At 34.9% G+C, this 21,306-nt stretch overlaps 1 protein-coding gene across 6 annotated transcripts in view; it reads left to right on the plus strand.

Annotated features, from left to right (window-relative positions):
* LOC145688465 (uncharacterized) overlaps positions 1–21,306 on the plus strand; it is a 142,126-nt gene that overhangs the window by 51,098 nt on the left and 69,722 nt on the right. For 5 of the 6 annotated variants that reach the window (XM_081762728.1, XM_081762731.1, XM_081762729.1 and 2 more), the window contains 2 exons: positions 5,337–5,490; positions 5,988–6,128. In XM_081762728.1, coding sequence (XP_081618854.1) covers positions 5,337–5,490; positions 5,988–6,128 — 295 coding nt within the window. The remainder of the gene's footprint in view (positions 1–5,336; positions 5,491–5,987; positions 6,129–21,306) is intronic. The other variant, XM_081762732.1, reaches the window with a different exon arrangement.

Below are 21,306 nucleotides of genomic sequence, written 5' to 3' on the forward strand. Positions count from 1 at the left end.
CGTTATCTTATAATATTACCTAAGCTATAATAGTCAGTATATTAGTCTTTGTGTTTGGATGTATCATATGCTATTTATTTCTGTTCATGACCTTACATAGAGTCTTCGAACTAATATTTGACATCAGGTTGCATGTGGGGAATTTAATTTTGGTACTTTACACTTCGAAAACTCACCGGAAGTAATTGATGAAAAATCTGAATTACGCGAGAAAAAAAGAAATTTTGTACGAACTGAAAATATACACAGCTGGATCTGGATATGAATCCAGTCTCTGACTTACCGAGCCGATGCGTTAACCAGTACACTACCCAGTCAGTTTCCTAAACAAACACACTTCCTTCTGTGCTTGATGTCGGTACTCAGCAACTCAGACTACATGTACTGTATCACACTGTTGTGCTAGGACAACCCAGCGTGCACATTACAGAACACTTTTGATGGTTGAATTATATATTCTATTTCAGAATTTGAGGAAATAACCGATTTTATATCACACCAATTCCTAGGGTTACCAGACTTCCTCTTTGTCCGGCCCTAAAAGTGGTTCAAGGAGTTTTTAGAAAAATGGGTTAATGTCCTCTTTTTTGGAGGGAAGAGTAGAAACTACTGCTTCTACTTCAAAATTTCGTAATGTATATTTGCAATGATTAATTTCCAAGGAAATACAACATATTCAGCTGTAAGCGCGAAGGATAGAAACTTAATATTTCCATAAATGGTATTGTGAAAGTTTAGTTGTATAAATTGTATTTTTTTACCTTGGACATAATGTAGGGGAGGAGAGGGGCAATTATTACCCTTCCTCTTTGGTGGATGTATATATAATTAGTAGTATAGTAACATACCAATAAGAAACGTGAAATTCTACTTATATAGGTGAAGTATCTCGTTTCTCCCATCCTCCCTCTCCCTCCCCCCCAAAAAAACGAAAAAGATCTTAAATGACATTACTGTTTCTCACTATGCTATTAATAGATTTGTCAAATAACATAAATCTTTTTGACAAATGTAAAAACATCCTCTTTTTTAAGTCTGTTCTATTGTAACCTTTCCTTTATACCAATTCCTATTGTACCAATTCATTTATACTGTAAGTGCGAAAGATGTACTTCATACATGGAACATCATCCTTCCACTCCTCCCAAATTTTGGAAACTAAATTTTTGTCAACATATTCAAAACTTCGATAATTGAATCCTACATGTTGCATTAAATGGTTTCATTTCTAAGAAAACAACAGACCATAAGTTGATATATAAATCGGTATTTACTCGATTTATCATAGTAATTTTTGAATCAGATTTTGATGTACGTAAGAAATTAAGAAACTTCTGTTTCGCTTTTCCGCAATGTTTCCTTTGCCCGTAAAAGAACAGTGTAAACGCTTTCTTTGTGTAAAGTTCGATTCCCGGCGGGAGCTCATGTGGTTCGGATTCCACGTTAATCAGTAGGTGCACGTCTCATATAGCCTCGCTGCTGAACGGGACGCTAAACTAAAATCAACTCAACTCTTTGTGTAAAGCTAATCTCGTCATACACTCAACCCCATTTCAAATGCAAAGAGAACACTTGCAGAAAAAGTGTTTAAAAGAAAAGTTTCCTATTTTCAAGCGAACATTCCAATCTCGCTGAAAAATGAACGAATTCCATTTAAAAAATTCGACTTCAGCCTTGAATAGACCACTTCCAGTTTGTTCAGAAATTCGAAAACTCAGTATTTAATAGCGGATTTTGAATTTAGTTGCCACGGTATTTAATATTTTAACAAGGTGGAAGAATGGTGTCCTAAGTATAAAAAACCTTTTTTTTTTTCTTTTAAATAAGAATAAAATCTGACGAAATACAGCTTATTAATATTAATGTTTGCTTTGTTCAGATTTTATTTTATTTAAATTATGCTTAGCTCCAAAGCTAAAATGAGGAGCAGTATATATATATATATTTAATTTGCGTGTCATTTTATTGGCATTTTGGAAAGAATGTTTGTAACAATAATTGCGTTTCTTTATTTGTTTTAATATTATTGTGTTCATTGTTAACTGGGATCAAAAATATAACTTTTCACTTAAAATATATTCTTCAGGTCTGTTTTGGAAGTCTAGAAAGCGACCATTAAATTTGGGGCACGCGATTTGATATGTTTCAGTTTCGAGACTAAATATACACAATGACAGCTGAGTTAAAACGCCTTGTACGCTTTGACCCTTTATATGTAGAACACAAGAATTTCGATGCCTGGATTAGGATTCGATTGCTTATGTAATAAATTTCTTACCGAACAGTAAGAGCATTATAGCATAACACAAAATAAGGCTCTATGTACTCTTATTATGAAAGAATTTGTAGAATGAGAAACGGGACAATCCCGGGAAAACCCACGAGCTCCATGTTGCCCACCACTTGAATCGGACCAGGAATATCTCACATTATAGCTTTCTACCACTGAGCCACCGTGCCCTCCTCCTGATATAATTATAACTGGAGAAACATTAAAAAAAAACTATTGGGATGGTTTTGTCGGTAATAATACAGCAAAATGAAGGAATAAGAATTGAAAAAGGAGATTTGTGTGTACATAATTGTAGAACGGGAAATTTTTCTTTTTTTATAAAAAATATAAATTAACAAAAACTGAATTCTAAAGTAGTAAAGAAGTAATGGTAATAAAGAAAGATAATACAACATAAAAATAACGTATGAAAATTTTTAGTGGAAACATTGATGTAGATTAATAGTAATAATAATTTTCTCTCAAAGAACACTATTTTCATGAAATGAAATATTTCAGTTTAACGTCCCACGATTATGCCCTTTAGGCTAAGGGAGACAGATGATTAAGGGAAGTGAATGATAATGGAATAATTTGTGGAACTAGTTTCATTCTAACTGATATTTTGGTTTACTCTAGTTAGAGGGTTCTCAACAACTTTAAGAAAGAACACTTGTCGCTTGCTTTCTGACTGTTTTGTTCGAATCAAATGAAGACACTTACAGTAGTAGGTTACAGAAACCCCTATTTACTGCACTGTTGTACTATAAACACTTAATAAAGATAATTTTTCTTATCCGCTAGAATCAAGTCTTCTTGATAAATGGAAGTTTATGGACATTGTCTCAGTGTTAGCCTGTAAATGCTGTTACGTTAAGAAGCTACAAGTAGAAGAACGAACTGTTTAAATTTGCAAGTGGAAAGTTTCGCACTTCAATCCTCTGCCTCCCTTTCTGATTGATTTTTTTCCAATATTTTACCCAGTCGTACCAGGCGAATGCTCTGTTGCCCCTTTTTTTATCTATGTATTTGTTATTAATTGTTTTAGTTTAATATCCCACGATAATGGACCGAGTCTAAGGGAGACGGTGATTATAATAATGAGAAAAATTATGGAATGTTGAAAGTAGGAGAAAACAAGAGAACCTCTAGAAAGTTCACTCTCGGTGTTTGTCCACCTCAAAGCCCATTTGGCGAGAGCTGGAATACAACCATGAACCTTACGCACCAGAGGTGAGCGCTCTACCGCTGAATCTCCTTGATCTTTAATTATTTGCCGTTGCCGTCGTCTTTATAATCTTTCATCGTAATTTTTTCCAATGTTAAATGATATTTGTATCTGAATCTGAAAGTCGTTTTTGTAGATTTATTGTGGTTGCTGCGGGTGACAAAAGGAACCAACGTGATAACCAAGGTTGGGAATCGAATTTGGAGTCCGTCCATCACGCGTGTATTGACAGCTTCACTAATGGCAACCTGAATGCATATAAAGCTATCCGCACACAAATGCTGTTTCAATGCAAATTGTTACGTCCATCTATCAATCAGCCATTGTTCACAATGGCATGTCTTCCTTCCCGCTCCTCTCACGAAGCCCCGCCCACGGGTCTAGATCTCAGGCGTAAAATATAATTTCGGAACCCTTAATCCATACAAATTTTTATTCATTTCTTCTGCACACTCACTCTCATTGGCTGGAGCATTATCTTGACGTATAAGCAGAATCTGACAGAGTATGTTACATCTACGATTCCCACGGATGAGGTTCAAATGTAGATAAAAAGTCCATTGTAACGTAAAAAAAAAAAGAAAATGCAGAAGTGAAAAAACAAATGCAATTCTTTAAATCCATTGTACAAAATAAAATGAATGTCCTCAAAATTACTTCATAATAAAGATAAGTTAATAAGTTATATGACGTTTAAAATGAAATTCAGAGAACATTGTGGACGTTAAAGTTATTTGCTGCGGTCACCCACACTTTTCTGAATTTTAGTGAATAGCTTAATCACCATAAAATATTAAGAGTGTAAGGCAGGTCGTAACTGTAGAATGCTAGTAAATGAACTAATAACTGCTTTGAGGTTTTTCTTATAGACCAAAAATTTTAGTTCGCAGTTTATGACATAACTGTGGAGCACTGGTGTTACTGCACTTAAAGAAATGCCTTGCGACAACCATTAGTTCATTGAATATCATTTTGCAAGTATGTCTAACCTACTTTCTAATTTTTCATTGTTATTAATTTATTTTCTAAAAACCAAAGCAGTCTGAGTGGGAGTAGTGAAAACTCTTTAAGGTGTATAAGAGTTTGTGATTCGTAGATTTAACTTGAACAAGGGAGAATTCTTTGTGAATCCAGTGTACAATAACAATATGTGGGTGACATGCATGTGAATGCTCTTTAATTGGTATATGTGTTGTGAGATAATAATAATAGTAGAAATAATAAAACAGTCTACGTCATGATCGTGACCAATGACTGCTGGGTAGATAAATTTTACCTTCTATAAGCCATCGTAAATCTAATCATGTACTTTATACATGTTAAATATAACGTTAAACCATTGCTTCATCATTCCAATGACAATATTTTTCCTTTAAATTACTTTGAAATTTTATGTTGATACTGAACTATAATATTAATATAGTATTTCATCACTGGAGTCTAATATATAAATAATAATAATAATAATAATAATACAGTATAACTACGATGTTAACACAAAAACTGATGCAAACCGTATTATCAACTTGATTACCTTCTGCTTCTTCTTCTTAAGCTCATTTGTATTAGCCTAAATCTAAGTCAGTATTTCTGTTTCCCAACAACCTTCTTAGACCTTTTAATGAAGCATTGCATCCTTTCGCTCTGAACCTTCGTCCTTTCTCCGTCTACCTCTTTGTCAATCTCCTTAGTCCTGATTTCGAAAACCTTTGTTATAGTACAAATTTTGCAAATGTACACACCATATCTAAAATGTATTAACAAGTTGTACTGTATAGAGTTACTTCGTTGATAAGTAATGTTGATGATACTACAGTGTATTTCTCTTTTCTTCAGGCCGATTGAAAAAGGTATGCGTCAAGATGCAGTGAAGAGAGATGTTGCCGAAGCTCGACGGAAAAGAGAGATTCTGACTATTCTGAGGAAAACATGGATGCTTCGTAGAACGAAAGCTCTCATAAGCAGTCAGTTGCCGAAAAAGACCGATCAGGTTAGCTTATTGTATTTCGTTGTTAGTGATATCAGATAAGCACGGTAGGAAATAGAAGAAAGAGATCGCAGGTTTAATTTTGATATGGTTGGCACCATAAAGTATTTTATCAACTCTATTTTTGTTCTTTATAGAAGCATGAAGACATCGTAAAGACCAATCAGACGTAGTCTCTTATATTTCTGCTTAATCCTTTGGGGATTGCTTACACAGGCGACAAACAATGTTACCACCTAATAACTAACGAAAATTCTGTAAAATCTCAGTCTAGATGGCCGGTGCATGCATCGAATAAGACACATTTGTTACCATAGATCAGATTACACACTCAAAAGTTTTGCATAGATTACGTGTGTTTGCGCACACTCGTCTGTGCAGTTCCCTCGTTAACTTATTGCCAGAACTCATTTGAAGTTAGGAATGTTTTATCATGCATTTTATTTATGGAAAATAAAACCAGTATATAGTAAATAAAATTCTCCATTTATTCTCTGTAGGTAGTCTTCTGTAAGTTGAGTAACCTTCAAGTAGATGTATATAGAGCCTTGCTTAACACCAAGGACGTTCATCTTGTTTTAACTCAGTGGGATCCTTGTACATGTGGAAGCAACTCTCCAAGAGGAAAATGCTGCTTTAAAGTAAGTTCGACTGTTAGATATAAATGATCAGAAATATATTGTCAGAAGATGAGGGGAGTTTCTTATATCTGAAATGAAATGAAATGAAATCTTTGTTTTACGTCCCACGGTTATGCCGGTTAGGCTAAAGGAGACGGTGATTATGAGAAATGAATGAAATGGAATGAAGAAAGTGGGAGGAAACGGGAGAATCCCGAGAAAACCTACGGACACGGTGTTTGTCCACCACAAAGTTCACTTGGCGGGAGCAGGGTTTGAACCCGGGACCCCATGCACCAGAGGTGAACGCTCTACCACTGAGCCACCGCGGCCCCATTCCTTATATCTGACTTCTTTACACCAATTTACTCAAATTTCAGGAAATTCTATAGGTGACCTTATAGTCGCTTTACAATTTTCGTTGCAGTTCTATAGTTTCATATATCACTTCTTAATTGGTTGACTTATTTCAGGCAGATACCTGAATGTGTGTACGAAATTGAATCATCTTACAGATTTACTCCAGGGTTTATACTGATCTTGAAAGTCAGGGAAATTAATATGTCAGAGAAATGCTTCAAAATATGTGAGAGTCAAGGGAATCTGCCATATTTCACAGAAGAGTCAGGGAAGTTTCAAGATCAGCCGTCCTTAAAAATCTTTTTAGTGCATCTACAAGTATTTCAGGAAAGAATGATTGTTCTCCTCCTAATGTTCCAAAATATAGCATTGAGGTTTAAAATATCCCTAAACCTTCGATTAGTTAACCAACTTCTGTACCTGCTAGTTGGTCTCGAATTGTTTTGCACTAAAGATGACATTACAAGAGCATAAGTGCTATGGGCGTTGAAGATAGTAGATAACAAGATGTTCAGACTGTTTTCAGATAGTGAAATTGCCTCATCCTTTAAAATGGAGGCGACAGAGTTTAAATATGTAATTAACCATGGTCTTGTTCCGTATTTATTAATACTCTCAAAGCTTGATGAAGTCAGTTTGATATATATATATATATTTTTTTCAATAATACTTGGAAGATACTTTGATATTAATAGAAATAGAGCGAATACTGATTCTTTTCAACAGTGTCTTTTTGGTAGAACCACAGCACAAGATCACTTAATAATTCCGTTGCAAGAATCAAACCATTGCAAGAAAGAACATTCTTTAAATCTCAGTGGATGACGAAGTGAATTTAAGATTAATGAGAAAGTTAGGTGAGAAAATCAAAGATGGTGATCCTAGTGGGGAAAAATGGAGTTTGTGAGGTTCATGTAGTAAGTGGTGCAATTAAATGTGGGCTTGAAGCTTCCAAACAGGATTTTCATAGTCTATATATATATATATATATATATATATACAAGGTGTTTCAAAACAACACCGACAACGTTTGGAAAGTGATTCCTGATATCAAGATAAGACAAAAAGTGTAGACCAACCTGGGTGCAAAAATGCTTCCTTTCGGAGTTATAGGCTACCGAAAATGTGAAAAAACGAACTTTAAAGGGCCATAGCTTCAAAACTATGGGACCTACGGTAATCGGGTCAAAACTTCACTTAGGAACTAGTATGGGTCCTATCCAAACATCCAAGTTTCAGAATCCTGCGGTACTTTCGTAAACATTTTTATGGAGATAGTTGGTGAGTGCTTCTAATTAAATGCCCGTAGAAAAACTGCCTGTATAAAAAATTGTTGCATGAATACCTTAGAATTCTGAAACATGTATTTTTGGATAGCGCACATATTAGTTCCTAAGTGAAGTCTTGACCCAACTGCGGTAGGTCTCATTGTTTTGGAGCTATGGGCATTTAAAGTTCATTTTTCATGTTTTCGGCAGCCTATAACCTCGAAAGGAAGCATTTGTGCACCCAGGTTGGTCTATACTTTTTGACTTATCTTGGTGTCAGGAATCACCTCCCAAACGTTGTCGGTGTTGTTTTGAAACAACTTGCATATATATATATATATATATATATATATATTAGGGATGGCCAAAATTTTCCGGAATCCGGATTCCGGAAATTTTGTTTTCCGGAATCGGAAAATTTACTTTCCGGAATTCGGAAAAATTCCGGAATTCGGAAAAATTCCGGAATTCAGAAAAATTCCGGAATTCGGAAAAAATCCGGAATTCAGAAAAATTCCGGAATTCGGAAAAAAATCCGAAATTCGGAAAAATTCCGGAATTCAGAAAAATTCCGTATTTCGGAAAAATTCCGGAATTCGGAAAAATTCCGGATTTCGGAAAAATTCCGACGTTCGGAAAAAAATCCGGAATTTAGAAAAAATCGGAATTTTTCCGAGATCCGGAATTTTTCCGATTTTACTTTCTGGATTCCGGAAAGTAAATATTCTGGAATTATCCATCCTTAGCTAATAGCTGTTAAAAGAGAAACACAATAATGAATAGGCTATATATACTGTATTAATTTCTTGTAGTTGGATATGTCTTTATCATTTACGTAGACAATTGCTACTGCAGTTATTTACTACTTTATGAGAAAGGTCTTATTTTCACACAAAAAAGTCGCCGGTATGTCTCAAACATTATCGCGTTCCCACCTGCAGCTGCTCCAAAGCACTGCAAACTACTTTCTAACCAGGCGAAAGGCAGTGAAGGAAAATAAATCTCAACAAATATTCTAATAACATTCGCTTATTGTCAACATACCTACAGTGAGCGCAGAAAGTGTTCGTACACCGTGCATACTTTATATTGAAAACAGCTAGCATGAGAACGGGAGGTGGAAAATATATATATATAAGCAGAATTAAGACTACACATTCATACATTTTATTTCTATATACAAGAGAAAGGCCAAACAAACACAATCACTGTTTTGTTCAGAAGAAAAGAGAGAATTCCTTTTTTGTAAACGCAAAAAGTCACCGTACACTTATGCTTGAATTAATGCTTATAAAGTATATTACGTTATTTAATATTTTGTGGGATTACCCTGTGCGTTAATGATTGTCTGTAGTCTTCGTGGCATTGATTTCACCTGTAGTAGTTCGTAGTTCTGTAGCTTCGGGACTGATTATGTCCCATTCTTCTTGAATAGCTTTTCTTAGGCCTTCTTTAGTAGACAAGCTGTGCCTTCTGATTCTTGTCTCCAGAACAGATCATAGATGTTCTATGGGGTTCATGTCTGGGGATTGGGGAGGTGTGCGAAGCTGTTTCAAGGTATTATAGAGTCAGGGGCGGATCCAGAGGGGGGCGATCGCCCCCCCCCCCCACAAGAGGAAACTCTTATTTTATATATAAATAAACCCATCCATAACAAGTTTGGAGCTCTTAAAAGTAGCAGTATTACCGCCGACCGCCCCCCACCAGAAGTCCGTCCTGGATCCGCCCCAGGCAAACCTTGCAGACAGGCCTCGTTCAACAGTACAAACAATAATTGCGATGTATAATGTTTCTATCACTGTGCGAAACCATAAAAAAATAATTAAAATAATAATAATAAAAAAAAGAACTGGAAGACCAAGAGTGTTGAGTGAACAAGTTAAACGTTACATTATTAGGGAAAGAAAAAAGGTTCCAAAAAGTAGTGCTGTGCAATTGGCAACGGATCTGGAAACACGCGGTGTTAAAGTATCAGCCAGTACAGTGCGGAATATTTGCAGGGTATCATGGTCGGATAGCCAGGAAAATGTTCTGGGTGAACAAGACAAATCGTATAAAGAGACTAAAGTTTGAAAAAGAGTATAAAGATAAGGGATCAGGCTTCTTTCTGGAATAGGGTCATATTTTCGGACGAAAGTAAATTTAATTTTATCGAGTCCAATGGGAGGCGTATGGTATGGCGCAAGGTGAATACAGAGATGAATCCTCAAAATCTCGTTCCTAAAGTAAGACACGGAGGAGGGTCCGTGTTCGTATGGGGTTGTATGAGTGCCTCAGGAGTGGGTCGTCTCCACCTTATCGATGGAGTGATGATCCACAAAGTGTATATTAACATATTAAAGGAATATCTCCATACTAGTGCGCAGAAGATGGTTCTTGAAAACAATTTATTGTTCAGCAAGACAACGACTCCAAACATACAGCGGAAAATACTCGATTGTGGCTACTCTATACAGGGGCGGATCCAGGACGGACTTCTGGGGAAGGGGCGGTCGGCAGTAATACTGCTACTTTTAAGAGCTCCAAACTTGTTATGGATGGGTTTATTTATATATAAAATAAGAAAGTTTCCTCTTGTGGGGGAGGGGGCGATGGCCCCGATCGCCCCCCTCTGGATCTGCCCCTGAGGTTTGCTATCTTTCTCAAAGACTTACCCTTCTTATGCACTTTAATAATTACTTTTCTTGTCTCCTCATTTGTTTCTGTTCGGTTGCTTCCCATTTCGACAGCCCACCGTGCAGTTTTTTCACTCCTATTCACAACTAAACTCATTCTGTTACTCGTCATGCTATACAGAGGTGTATACTCAGGTGAACACTAGTGAACCCCAGTTGTGGTATCTTTGTTTCGTATTCGTACGTCAGGTGTACGATCACTTTTTGCGTCTACTCTATACATTTTCTACGGAATTTATTTACTTTCTGACCATTAAACTTGTCTTTGTGGTTCTTTATTGATATATTCATAAAGCTTAGTTTTCATTATTCATATTGTGTGTGTTATTACACTTCTTAAATTTTCTGTTTCTTTTTCGCAGGCATTCTCGTTTCAATAGCATAGGTGTACGAACACTTTCTGCGCTCATTGTATGTACAGTAAATACAAATTTATAATTTTTGACTTTACGAAGTATACAATGTAATTGTTCAATAATTAACATAAGCAGGCATTCATTAATTTATATTAATATAATAGTTAACAAAACTAATAAGCGGGTGATTGATGACTCAGTGGTAGAGTTTTCATCTATGGTATTCTAACCCAGGACATGTGGGTTTTCGATGGCTAATTTTGTGTTCGAAAATTTTCCCGGTGGTACTCTTGGTTCCCTTTCTTATATTTGTTCCATCATCACTCATTAACGAATTTAGTTTATCAAAACTCTATAGCCATATATTCATTCTGTCCGTCAGTGAAACAAACAGTCTCAAGAACTATCTGATGGATTACCAATCAATTTTGGCCATGATGTACAGAGTCAATAGTTAAGAATCGAGTTCCCTGATGAATGTAATATTCAAACCGGAAGCGGTACAAATCAACCATTTCCGGTTTTAACGTTAATCATTATATAGTAAATATGGTAATAGATAGCGAGAAGCGGTTTCCAGTAATCGACATATATAACATTCATGTAGATAGAATGTTACCCAGTTTGTGCATCTGCTGAAAATAATGAGCTTAGGTATTTAGAGAGCACTTTCCGCTTTAGAAAATGTGTGCTTGGTAAAGAATGTAGAGAATTAGCTGAGTCAGGCACGTAGCTAGAATATGGTAATAGGAAGGGGGGGGGGGGGGTCTGTCACAAAATACTGTGGTTATTTACCAGGGGCTCAATCATTCTAAACTATTTTATTGGCAATATGTATTGGTTCGTTTAGCCAAGATTTCTAATGGGGGCATGATATGAAATACTGTGGTTACACACCAGAGGCTCGATCAATGTAAATATTTTACTGACAACATACCCATATTGATTTGTTAGGACAATAAAATTAGGATATATTAGTAAGTATTTTAATAAGAAGCTATGAAGAAATCTCGAGTAAAAGAATATAAAAAAAGTATTGAAAAAGATATCGTCTTCCGAGGTCATTCGAACGGTGTCGAGAATTTTGCGTCTGGGAAATTTGCGCCCTACCTCAAGAACAGGGAAAATTGCGCCTGCAATGTACCTCCACCGGGAAGTTTGAGCCCTGCGAAATAAAAGAACCTACTGGAGCTTACGCATTTCCTCGGAGGGGCTGACATTACAGCATAAACAATCCTCCCCCCACAACCATGCCATTTGTGATTTATTTTCATTGTGGCTATATAAGGGGAGAATAAACTTCAATATAAGCCAAAAGAACACAACGGATCAACGCAATCACTGCTTCTTCCAGAGATGATTTTGGGGGAACACTGGCCTCCTCAGAGCTCTCAGAGTGCCCCCTCGGAGGAGACCAAAATAATACGTCTATAATATAATAATAAATAGAATAGTACCAGCAGTGACCCCCCTCCGGAATACTAAATGTGCCCCCCGGAACATTTTTCCTGAAAGAACGACTGAACGCAATTGTGTGTTTGAAGTGTAATTCCAGCAAGTAAACACACTGTACATAGTTTTCTTGATAATATTACTGAACTGATTTTACATTCACTTTACATTTTCTTTTCTATATTTTGTGTCCTGAAAAGCCAAACAACTCGCAAGGATTGTGAACAGAGATATCTGGGTAGAGCCAAACAGCCTTTTGTAGATTAAATTATACTCTTTGATTATATTAATAAATAATTATATATCAGTCATTTATACGTTTATTGTAAATTTTGTAGTATAATGAAAAATTGTATTTGTATGGATTGCCCTTTAGTGAACGAAAATTGTATTTTTTTCATTTGTTCGGAATATTATAACGGATGGAGTAACTCACTGAGACGATGAGAGGCAAGCCTAGTTCAAGTGCGAGTGGAAGTTACTTTACACAATACAATAAGAAGTTGAATTGTAGGGCGCTAACATCCCAGTGCAAATATATAGCCGGCGCATTTTCCCCTCTTTTTGGGGTAGGGCGCAAACATCCCAGTGCAAATATATTGCGAGCGCATTTTTTCCTATTTTTGTGGTAGGGCGCAAATTTCCCGGGCGCAAAATTCTCGCATTCAAGGAAAATATAATGTCCGTGAAGTTGACAAGCCACTTATGTCAGACTCCAATTTCGACTTTAAACGTCGCTAGTGCTACGTTAGTGTTCGATAGTGACGCAAATCGTTAGTACTCCAACTGCATGCCAACACGCCCACTTCTAAGAATCATCTCAAAAATGAGGTTAACCGTTAGAGCAAGTAAGTGCTTATTGGTGCCATTAACATTAACGTTAAAGCCTCCATCGTACGGCCCTTTGAGTAATAATAACACCACGTTTTTTGCTAGTCTCAATGCGTCCCTATATTCTCGCGAACATTCTGACGTGCCCAAGTTAGTTACTTTTTTTGGGGGGGGGGACTATTGTTTATCTGTTGCTGTTTATTGTTTATTGCTAGTCTGCAGAGTAGTCCTTACATTAATATGCCATTGTCCTTGATAATCATTGCGTATTTACAAGCAATTTGTTATTACTGTTAGAAGATATCAAAAAACAACAGATAAAATCTACTACTTAACGGTTCATATTTTTCTTTTACAGTACATAAACGATTAATAATAATAATAATAAGACTATTCCAGCATAAAAGTTATCAATTGCATCACACTGGCAACAAGCGACGCATATTTTAACTTCATAAAAAATCGTTTCTCACGATTTTCTGGAAAACTACGTATGATAACATCTTCATTATGTCAAGTTGTTTATCTCAGTGTGATATATGTCTTACCTCTGGACAATATCACAGTAAAACAAAAATTAAATATTAGGAGTACATCGTACTTTTGGACTACATCTCATTAACCATGGGAAGATTGAGTAGTGTATACTTTAGGATGTAAGTTTCAGCTTAACTTGCATCATACATTCTTAGGATTACAAAAAGGAAATTTGTTCGTTTGCATTTGAACAAAATTCTTAGGATTACAAAAAGAAAAAATAATTTTTCTGAAATCCGGATTTTTTCCGAATTCCGGAATTTTTCCGAAATCCGGAATTTTCCCGAATTCCGGATTTTTTCCGAATTCCGAATTTTTTCCTAATTCCGGATTTTTTTCCGAATTCCGGATTTTTTCTGAATTCCGGATTTTTTCCGAAATCCGGATTTTTTCCGAATTCCGGAATTTTTCCGAAATCCGGAATTTTTCCGAATTCCGGATTTTTTCTGAATTCCGGATTTTTCCGAAATCCGGAATTTTTCCGAATTCCGGAATTTTCCGATTTTACTTTCCGGATTCCGGAAAGTAAAAATTTCGGAATTGGCCATCCCTAATATATATATATATATATTTCACGTTCAATGATTCACCAGGCAGGACTGCTGAGTTTATCACTCTGACTGGAAAAACTGGATTTCCCGTAAAGCATTGCACACAAGGTGGCTTAAAAATGTCGCTTCTATTGACAGAATTTTGACTATTTTCGAAGATATTAAGAAATTTATCGACAGTTGAAAATCTCAACACCAAGACATTAAAACTGTTTCAACAGATGTCTTTGTAAAACACAAATTGGCAGTTTTCAAAAGTATTTCTTTGTAGTGTGAACGAGTTCTGAGAAAATTTCAAATCTCTAATTCACTTGGTTCATATTTGTTTCCGATTTGCAAGTTGCTGTTCAGAGTTTATCGGAGAGGTACAAAAAGTCAAAGAAAATGCGTACCACAATCAGTGAAATATTCTCTTTGAATCTTCATGACAAAGAAAATTTAGGTAACTTAAAAAGTATTGATCTAGGCTTCGACACAAAATAGATTCTTAAAGAAATACTTCAAATGAAACTGATATTCAAAGATTTCATATAGAGTCAGACTATCCTCATCAAAATGGCAGAAAGAATGTTAGAGAGGTCCCCTTTAAAGTACAAGACTGCTCAAGGTTTATTATTAATGAATCCTTGTCTAATTTTTTACCAACCAGAGCAAGGGAAACGACGGCTTAACTTGTTACTACTATCCATTTCATAATGATAGGCCCCTGACTTCGCGGTGCTGCCGTGACGTCCAGTCAAAACTTATATCGCATTGTCGTACCTCGTTGGAATTGCTGGAATGTTGTCTTTTCAATACTTAAGACATAAAAATTTTCTTTGTACCATGTAGTGAGAAAAAAGTAAAAATTAATGAAAAAGTGCGTATTTTTTCGTACTTTTTTGGTAAATCAATGTTTATAGGACTATATCTCAGAAACGAGATCACGTGAAATAATTTCCTGTGTACAATATGTAGATGCATCCATTAACTGTAAGTTGTGAAAAGTTCAATTTTCACCACTTGATACTTTTTCTGTAATTAAAACAAATGCACGACGCTCTGATCTCCTTTACTATATTAGGTAGAGAAATGTACAAAACACTGTTCGAAAATTTGGAAGTCTAGTGTTCCAAATATTTGGAACTATTAACAAAAAAGGGTTTAGTTGGTAGAGTATTTATTTTTTTTTAAAAAAAAGTTTACTTCAACATATTCTCTGCGTTAAGCGGTGAGCCATGTTGCAACCCAATCTTTAAATTCCCCGCGCTTATATGAAGAAACAGCATACAGTAATTGCAAGTGTGGCAACGCTGTCGTGCAGTGTTGTCGCGTTCAGGAAGCTTGTAGCGCGAAGCCTACTTCATAAGAATGTATTAGAAAAAAGTATTTATTATGACCTTTCACAACATCATAAAAATAATAATAATGCATGTACACTCATGTCCAAAATTATTGTTGGATGTCTATAAATATGTTATTGTAGGAATATAATTTGATAACGAATTCGCCTGGTATTTCTTATAATGTTTGTTTATAATCGGCAAAGACATGTATGTGGCAAATTTCATGTCAAAAGAGCAGTAAATAAGAACAACAAAACGAAAATAAAACTTTCTTATTCATTTAGCAACATTTTGTTTTACTCGTACTAATTTTTGTATTTATAGTTCTTTTCCTATGAAATTTACCACAAATATACATTTCTCGACTCTACATATAGTATCAGTATTAAAAGTAGCCTGCAAAATCATTATCAAATTATATTCTCACAAGAAGACAGTTATAGATATGCGACAATAATTTTGGACATGAGTGTACACATCTCAATGTAATCGAAATAAAACGCTGAAGTAACACATCCAAAAACTAATCTCTTAATCTATTTACTTCATTCACTTTCGTCATGGCTTTGTTGACTCATCGCTGCTCCTGCTATCTTCCTGAATACTTATTAACAATGGCTCCATTTCTACCTCACATCAGTATACACACTTTCCAGGTTAAAAAGAAATGTATTGTAGCCTTGGCAATCACATGTTCACCCAAGTTCTGCGATCAATTCCCCTGCCGAATGTACAGTAACACAGAATGGGTCCTTTGTTTTCTTTCAACGAAAGAAAACAAAGCAATGAGTAGGTGACAAGAGTTGTATTTGCGTCTAATCACGTCGCACTGATTACGTCTTCAAAACTTCCCTTCGGTTCGTAGGCGTCAAAAACTTACACATGCACTCACGTCATATGGGTTCATTGCAATGAGACGGACGAATGGGCATTTATATTTTCCTGAGTAGCTATATCTCGTGCTTTTTGGTTTAAAAGAAAATATGGATATTCCTTTACAAGCGGCGGTATTACAAAAAGAAGAGGCAAAATGTTTAGCGATGATGAAATTGCAGAACTGATGAATGACTCCGAGGTGAGGTGGTGAGGTGATTTTAGTTTAGTGTCCCGTTCAGCAGCGAGGCTATATGAAACGTGGACCTACTGATTAACGTGGAATCCGAACCACATGAGCTCCCGCCGGGAATCGAACCCGGGTCTCCCACGCCAAATGAATGACTCCGACTCAGACGGTTATGAGTTAGTAATTAATAGTAATGACATTGATTATTCTGTGCTCAGTGGCGTATCCGGGAGTGAACAAGATAGTAACTCTGTTTCAAGTAAACCTGAGGCTGCGCCGGGAAAGAGAGAGAAAAAAAACGTGTCGTTCTTATTCAAAGGCAGATTCTGATATAGCTTGGAGCGATAAAATTCAAGTAAATATAAAACCCCTGTTTAGTGGTGTCCCGGGAATTGATCAAAATGCTGGGCTTACAGAGTAGTCCGCATATAAAATGTTTCAGCTGTTTTTACCGATGAAGTTTTATAGTAAAAAGAAAAGTTGAGTTGATTTTGAGTTTAACGTCCTGTTCAGCAGCGAGACTATATGAAACGCGGACCTACTGATTAACGTGGAATCCAAACTACATTAGCTCCCGCCAGGAATAGTAGTAAAAGAAATGAATCAATACACAAAACAGCAGATGTAAGGTTGTATCATATAATAAACTTTGTGCGTGTATTTGTTTATGTGCAAGTGTATTTTGTACTGCGTGCAGTAAGTGAAAAACTGACAAAAAATAATAAGTTTTCGAGGACCATCGCATGCAAATCCAAACAAGATAAGAGTTCGCTTTTCTAATTTTGAACATTTGGCACATTTACTGTATATCCTGGTAATTTCTAAGAAATTGGTTTAAAATCTGTGGAGACATTAAATTTTAAAAATATCTAAAAAGTGCCGGACAGTGTGCGTGACAAGTTTAAATACCCGTCCGGCTGAGAGTGTATACGCGCCAGGAAAATGTGGCAACGTAGCACTCCGTATAAACTGCGATAGCGAAGGGCGCAAAGCAGAGAAAATCATAATGTCATATTTGTGATTGTTTATCTTTTAAAACAAGTCAAAACAGTTTGGTTGAAAAAGCTACTTTAAGATCTTTCTAAAAGTTTTTTCAGATTGTTAATACACCGCAGCAATTCAGAGATAATGACGTCTCACTTTTTAGTGAATAGCAAGAAAATTACTACGTGTTAAGTAATGAAATTTTCAGAACTTACAGGTAATATATGCATCTACATATCGTGCACAGGAAATTATTTCATGTTCTCTCCTTTCCGAGATATAGGCCTATAAACATTGATTTACCAAAAAAGTACGAAAAAATACGCACTTTTTCATTAATTTCTATTTTTCTCTCACTACACAGTACAAAGAAAATTTGTATGTCTTAAGTATTGAAAAGACAACATTCCAACAATTCCAACGAGGTACGACAATGCAGTATAAGTTTTGACAGGACATCATGGAAGCACTGCGAAGTCAGGGGCCTATCTTTATGAAATGGATAGTAGATCATTTTACACTAATAATAGAATCGCAGATGTTGCTGACAAGGCAAAAACACGAAACAGTGTACTTTTTAATGAAGCTTAATCCGTCTTAGAATTACAGTTGAAAATAATTTTCAGAAAATGTTTTCCCATTTCAAGACTTGATTTTTATTAGTCTATAATGCTAAGAAATAAACTTTATTTGAAATCATGACAGACTTTTAAATTAAGCTTGATATTTTCACAAGGGAACTTTGCAGTGGAGTTTTTTTGTTTTTTTTTTCCTCCTATAAATAAGAACTATGGTGTAGAAAATATATATGAATATAGTTTAGTTGCTCAGAGGACAGTGTAAAATGCAATCAGATTTCATGAGAGTATTGAAAAAATTTATATTATTCAAGGAATGTTAAAAGCATTAGAGATGCCCACTGAAGATGTAAAGAACGCCTTGATGAATCGAGGCAGATTGCAAACAATGACCATAAGAAAAAAGCTGGAAAAGAAAATTGTCTTTAGAAATGAAGAAGCTACAGGGAAACATGTTAAAATGTCAAGCTTTAAAGGAAGAAGAACAAATATCGTTAATGTATGTTTGTTTGATACTAGTGCCTCATTGTATTTTAACCACAGAAAGTTTGACTTATAATAAGCATCTACAGCAAGAAAGTAAGTTCATACTGTATTTAGAAAGTGAAAAAGAGAGCATAGGACGGCTATGAAAATGGTGGGGGCCGATTAAATAATTGATATTTTTCGAAATCTAACTGTATAAATAACAAGTGTTCGCAGGTCAGGAAAAGTTTACTCACTCAGTCATGGAAAATCAATATCAGAAATTCAGTATGAACCCTGTACTTACTTCATTCAAGATAAAAGGTGGTGAAACACGTCTATTGAAGGAAAAAAGAATAGATTTAATTAGGTCCGAAACATTAAGAAAAAATATATTAGAAGTTTTAAGGCAATCCTGAGATAAGTTGGTTTGAAAAATTTAGTACACTTAATGTCTGTGTAAAGGAAACATCAAATTTGAGAGGTATCTGCAGAAAACCTGTGTATTATTCATTATTATACTTCTTACATTAATTTTTCATATTACCCAGCAATATGGTGTATCATACTCCGAGACTAATAAATAGCTTCACCTTAACCAAAAGGTTATTCCGTATTTTTAGTATTGCATATACTCAAACCAAAGTCATCGTATTTCAGTTTATGAATTCGAAAATTCACTCCTCAACGTGAAAACACCATAACAATCTAATTATACGAAAGTATAGCAGCAGAAAACAAGAAGACGACTTTTATTATTACTATTATTATTATTATTATTGTGGTTATGCTTAAGGTTTATCCTAATGGGGGTACATTGCGAGAGGTTTACTTTTTTAAACATAATTAACTTTGTTTTATACTTTTGATAGAAGTGTTATGTAACATTAAATAAACTAGGAAATTTTAGGCGTGAATAAAAGATACAAGCCTTAAATGTGTGATTGATTTTAATTTTTAGTGAAGTTATGAGATGTTTGTGAATTGGTTTATGTGTAGAGACATTTTGGCAGTTGACAGATTTTTTAAGTACATACCTGATTTTTTTGTTGAAGATTATTGTTTTACGACAGTTATTTCAGATTTAATCTCAGCCCAAGTTTTTATTGACACAACAATAACTTTTTAAATTTTATCCGATGTAGAATTTAATGTTTGAAGTTTTAAGACAAAATTGTTTTAAGTAACTCAGTTATATTGAGACTATTAACGATGTAATCTCTGGTCGCTCTTTTTTTATTTTGGAAATATCGTGAGATTATATATTATTTTTTTTGCTGAGGTTGTTACCCAAAGTGACGTAGATTCATGGCATGACCCAGAAACTCGGGTTTATGTACAAGTCGGAATTTGGTTCAGACGAAGAAATCTGTCAACGCAAGATTTACATAATGAGGAAGTTCATTATGTAAGTCAAACTGTCTTCAGCACATAAAACGAATTCGCAGACAAATTACATAATTTTTAACATAGAGTTTTAATTTGTATTTAGATAAAGGAATTTTTTTTGTTTTGTTTATTTTTAAGAGTTGAATTTAGAACCAAAGTACAACACAAATAAAAAGTTTATAACTGGCTGGTTACATCTCCGGGCCTGAATCCTGTGTTGCTACGCAAGACAGAATATATTTATATACAGGAGTAGAAATAAATAAGTTTATATTAATAACAGAAGTAAGTTAACAGTTAGTTGAAATAAAAAAATAAGAATGTGTAATAATAGTGTACATAAAATAAAACAATAATAATAGCGAAACCCTAATACAAAATTTGGAATTAAAATATTAATTTTAATTATAAATGTTTTTGCTTGCACAAAGCAATATGCGTGCTAGTCTTGTAGTAAGGCAAATATAACTTTGTTTATTATTAAATTAGTTTTAATGTTAAATGTTTAGACGTTTTAATTTGTGCTTAGAGACAAGAGACAGAAGTAAGTTTATTAGTTTAGTTTACATAAGAATGCTGATTAAGTAAGCATCATATTTGTATTAAGTTCGACTTAGCGACTCAGCTTCATATACAGTTTCCGGGATGCTTTTACATCGTTTAGAGAGTGAAAAATATAAAAAGTTGGTGCACAGTGAGCTGAGTGCGAGGATGCTGTTAAATTATTATTTTGTTTATATATTAAATTAAAAGAAAACACTTAAATTATGATGACACTGAATTAGAATTATTATTATTATTATTATTATTATTATTATTATTATTATTATTATTTTCGTCAAGCCAAGTGCTATTTATTAAAGGCTATTTCCTTATCAACAGAATTAAGTAAAATAAATCAGTCGGTATATAATTAGCACTTAGTAGCCTGTACTAGCTTACAGTGAAGCGTTAGTGTTATTATTAAAAAGAAAGAAAAAGAGACAGGGAAAAAGAAAACATCAACCAAATGAGAGAACTGAATCACAGCATTCTCGACTCACTACATTTTGTAACAAAGATTTTATTTCCCGGATTTTGTGTTGTTTTGTAGTAGGACCACCATTGGGAAATAGATAAAACTCTTTTTCATGTGCCGTGGGACGTAAAACTGAAAGATTTCATTTCATTTCAGATTTTCTTTTTCATGTGTCACGTAGAATATTTTAGGGACGACCCAATTTATTCTCAAACTGGTAAGGAAAGTATTCTATTTATAAAGACGTTAGTTTCGCAAATCGGCAATGCTGGTAAAGTGTTGCATAGGTGGCAGCGTGTTTTGCAAGCAATTCGACATTCAGTGTTAAGTGTTAATAAGGTGTGTTG

This window comes from Thermobia domestica, chromosome 6, assembly GCF_964235325.1.
Source record: "Thermobia domestica chromosome 6, izTheDome1.hap1.1, whole genome shotgun sequence".
Taxonomy (NCBI): domain Eukaryota; kingdom Metazoa; phylum Arthropoda; class Insecta; order Zygentoma; family Lepismatidae; genus Thermobia; species Thermobia domestica.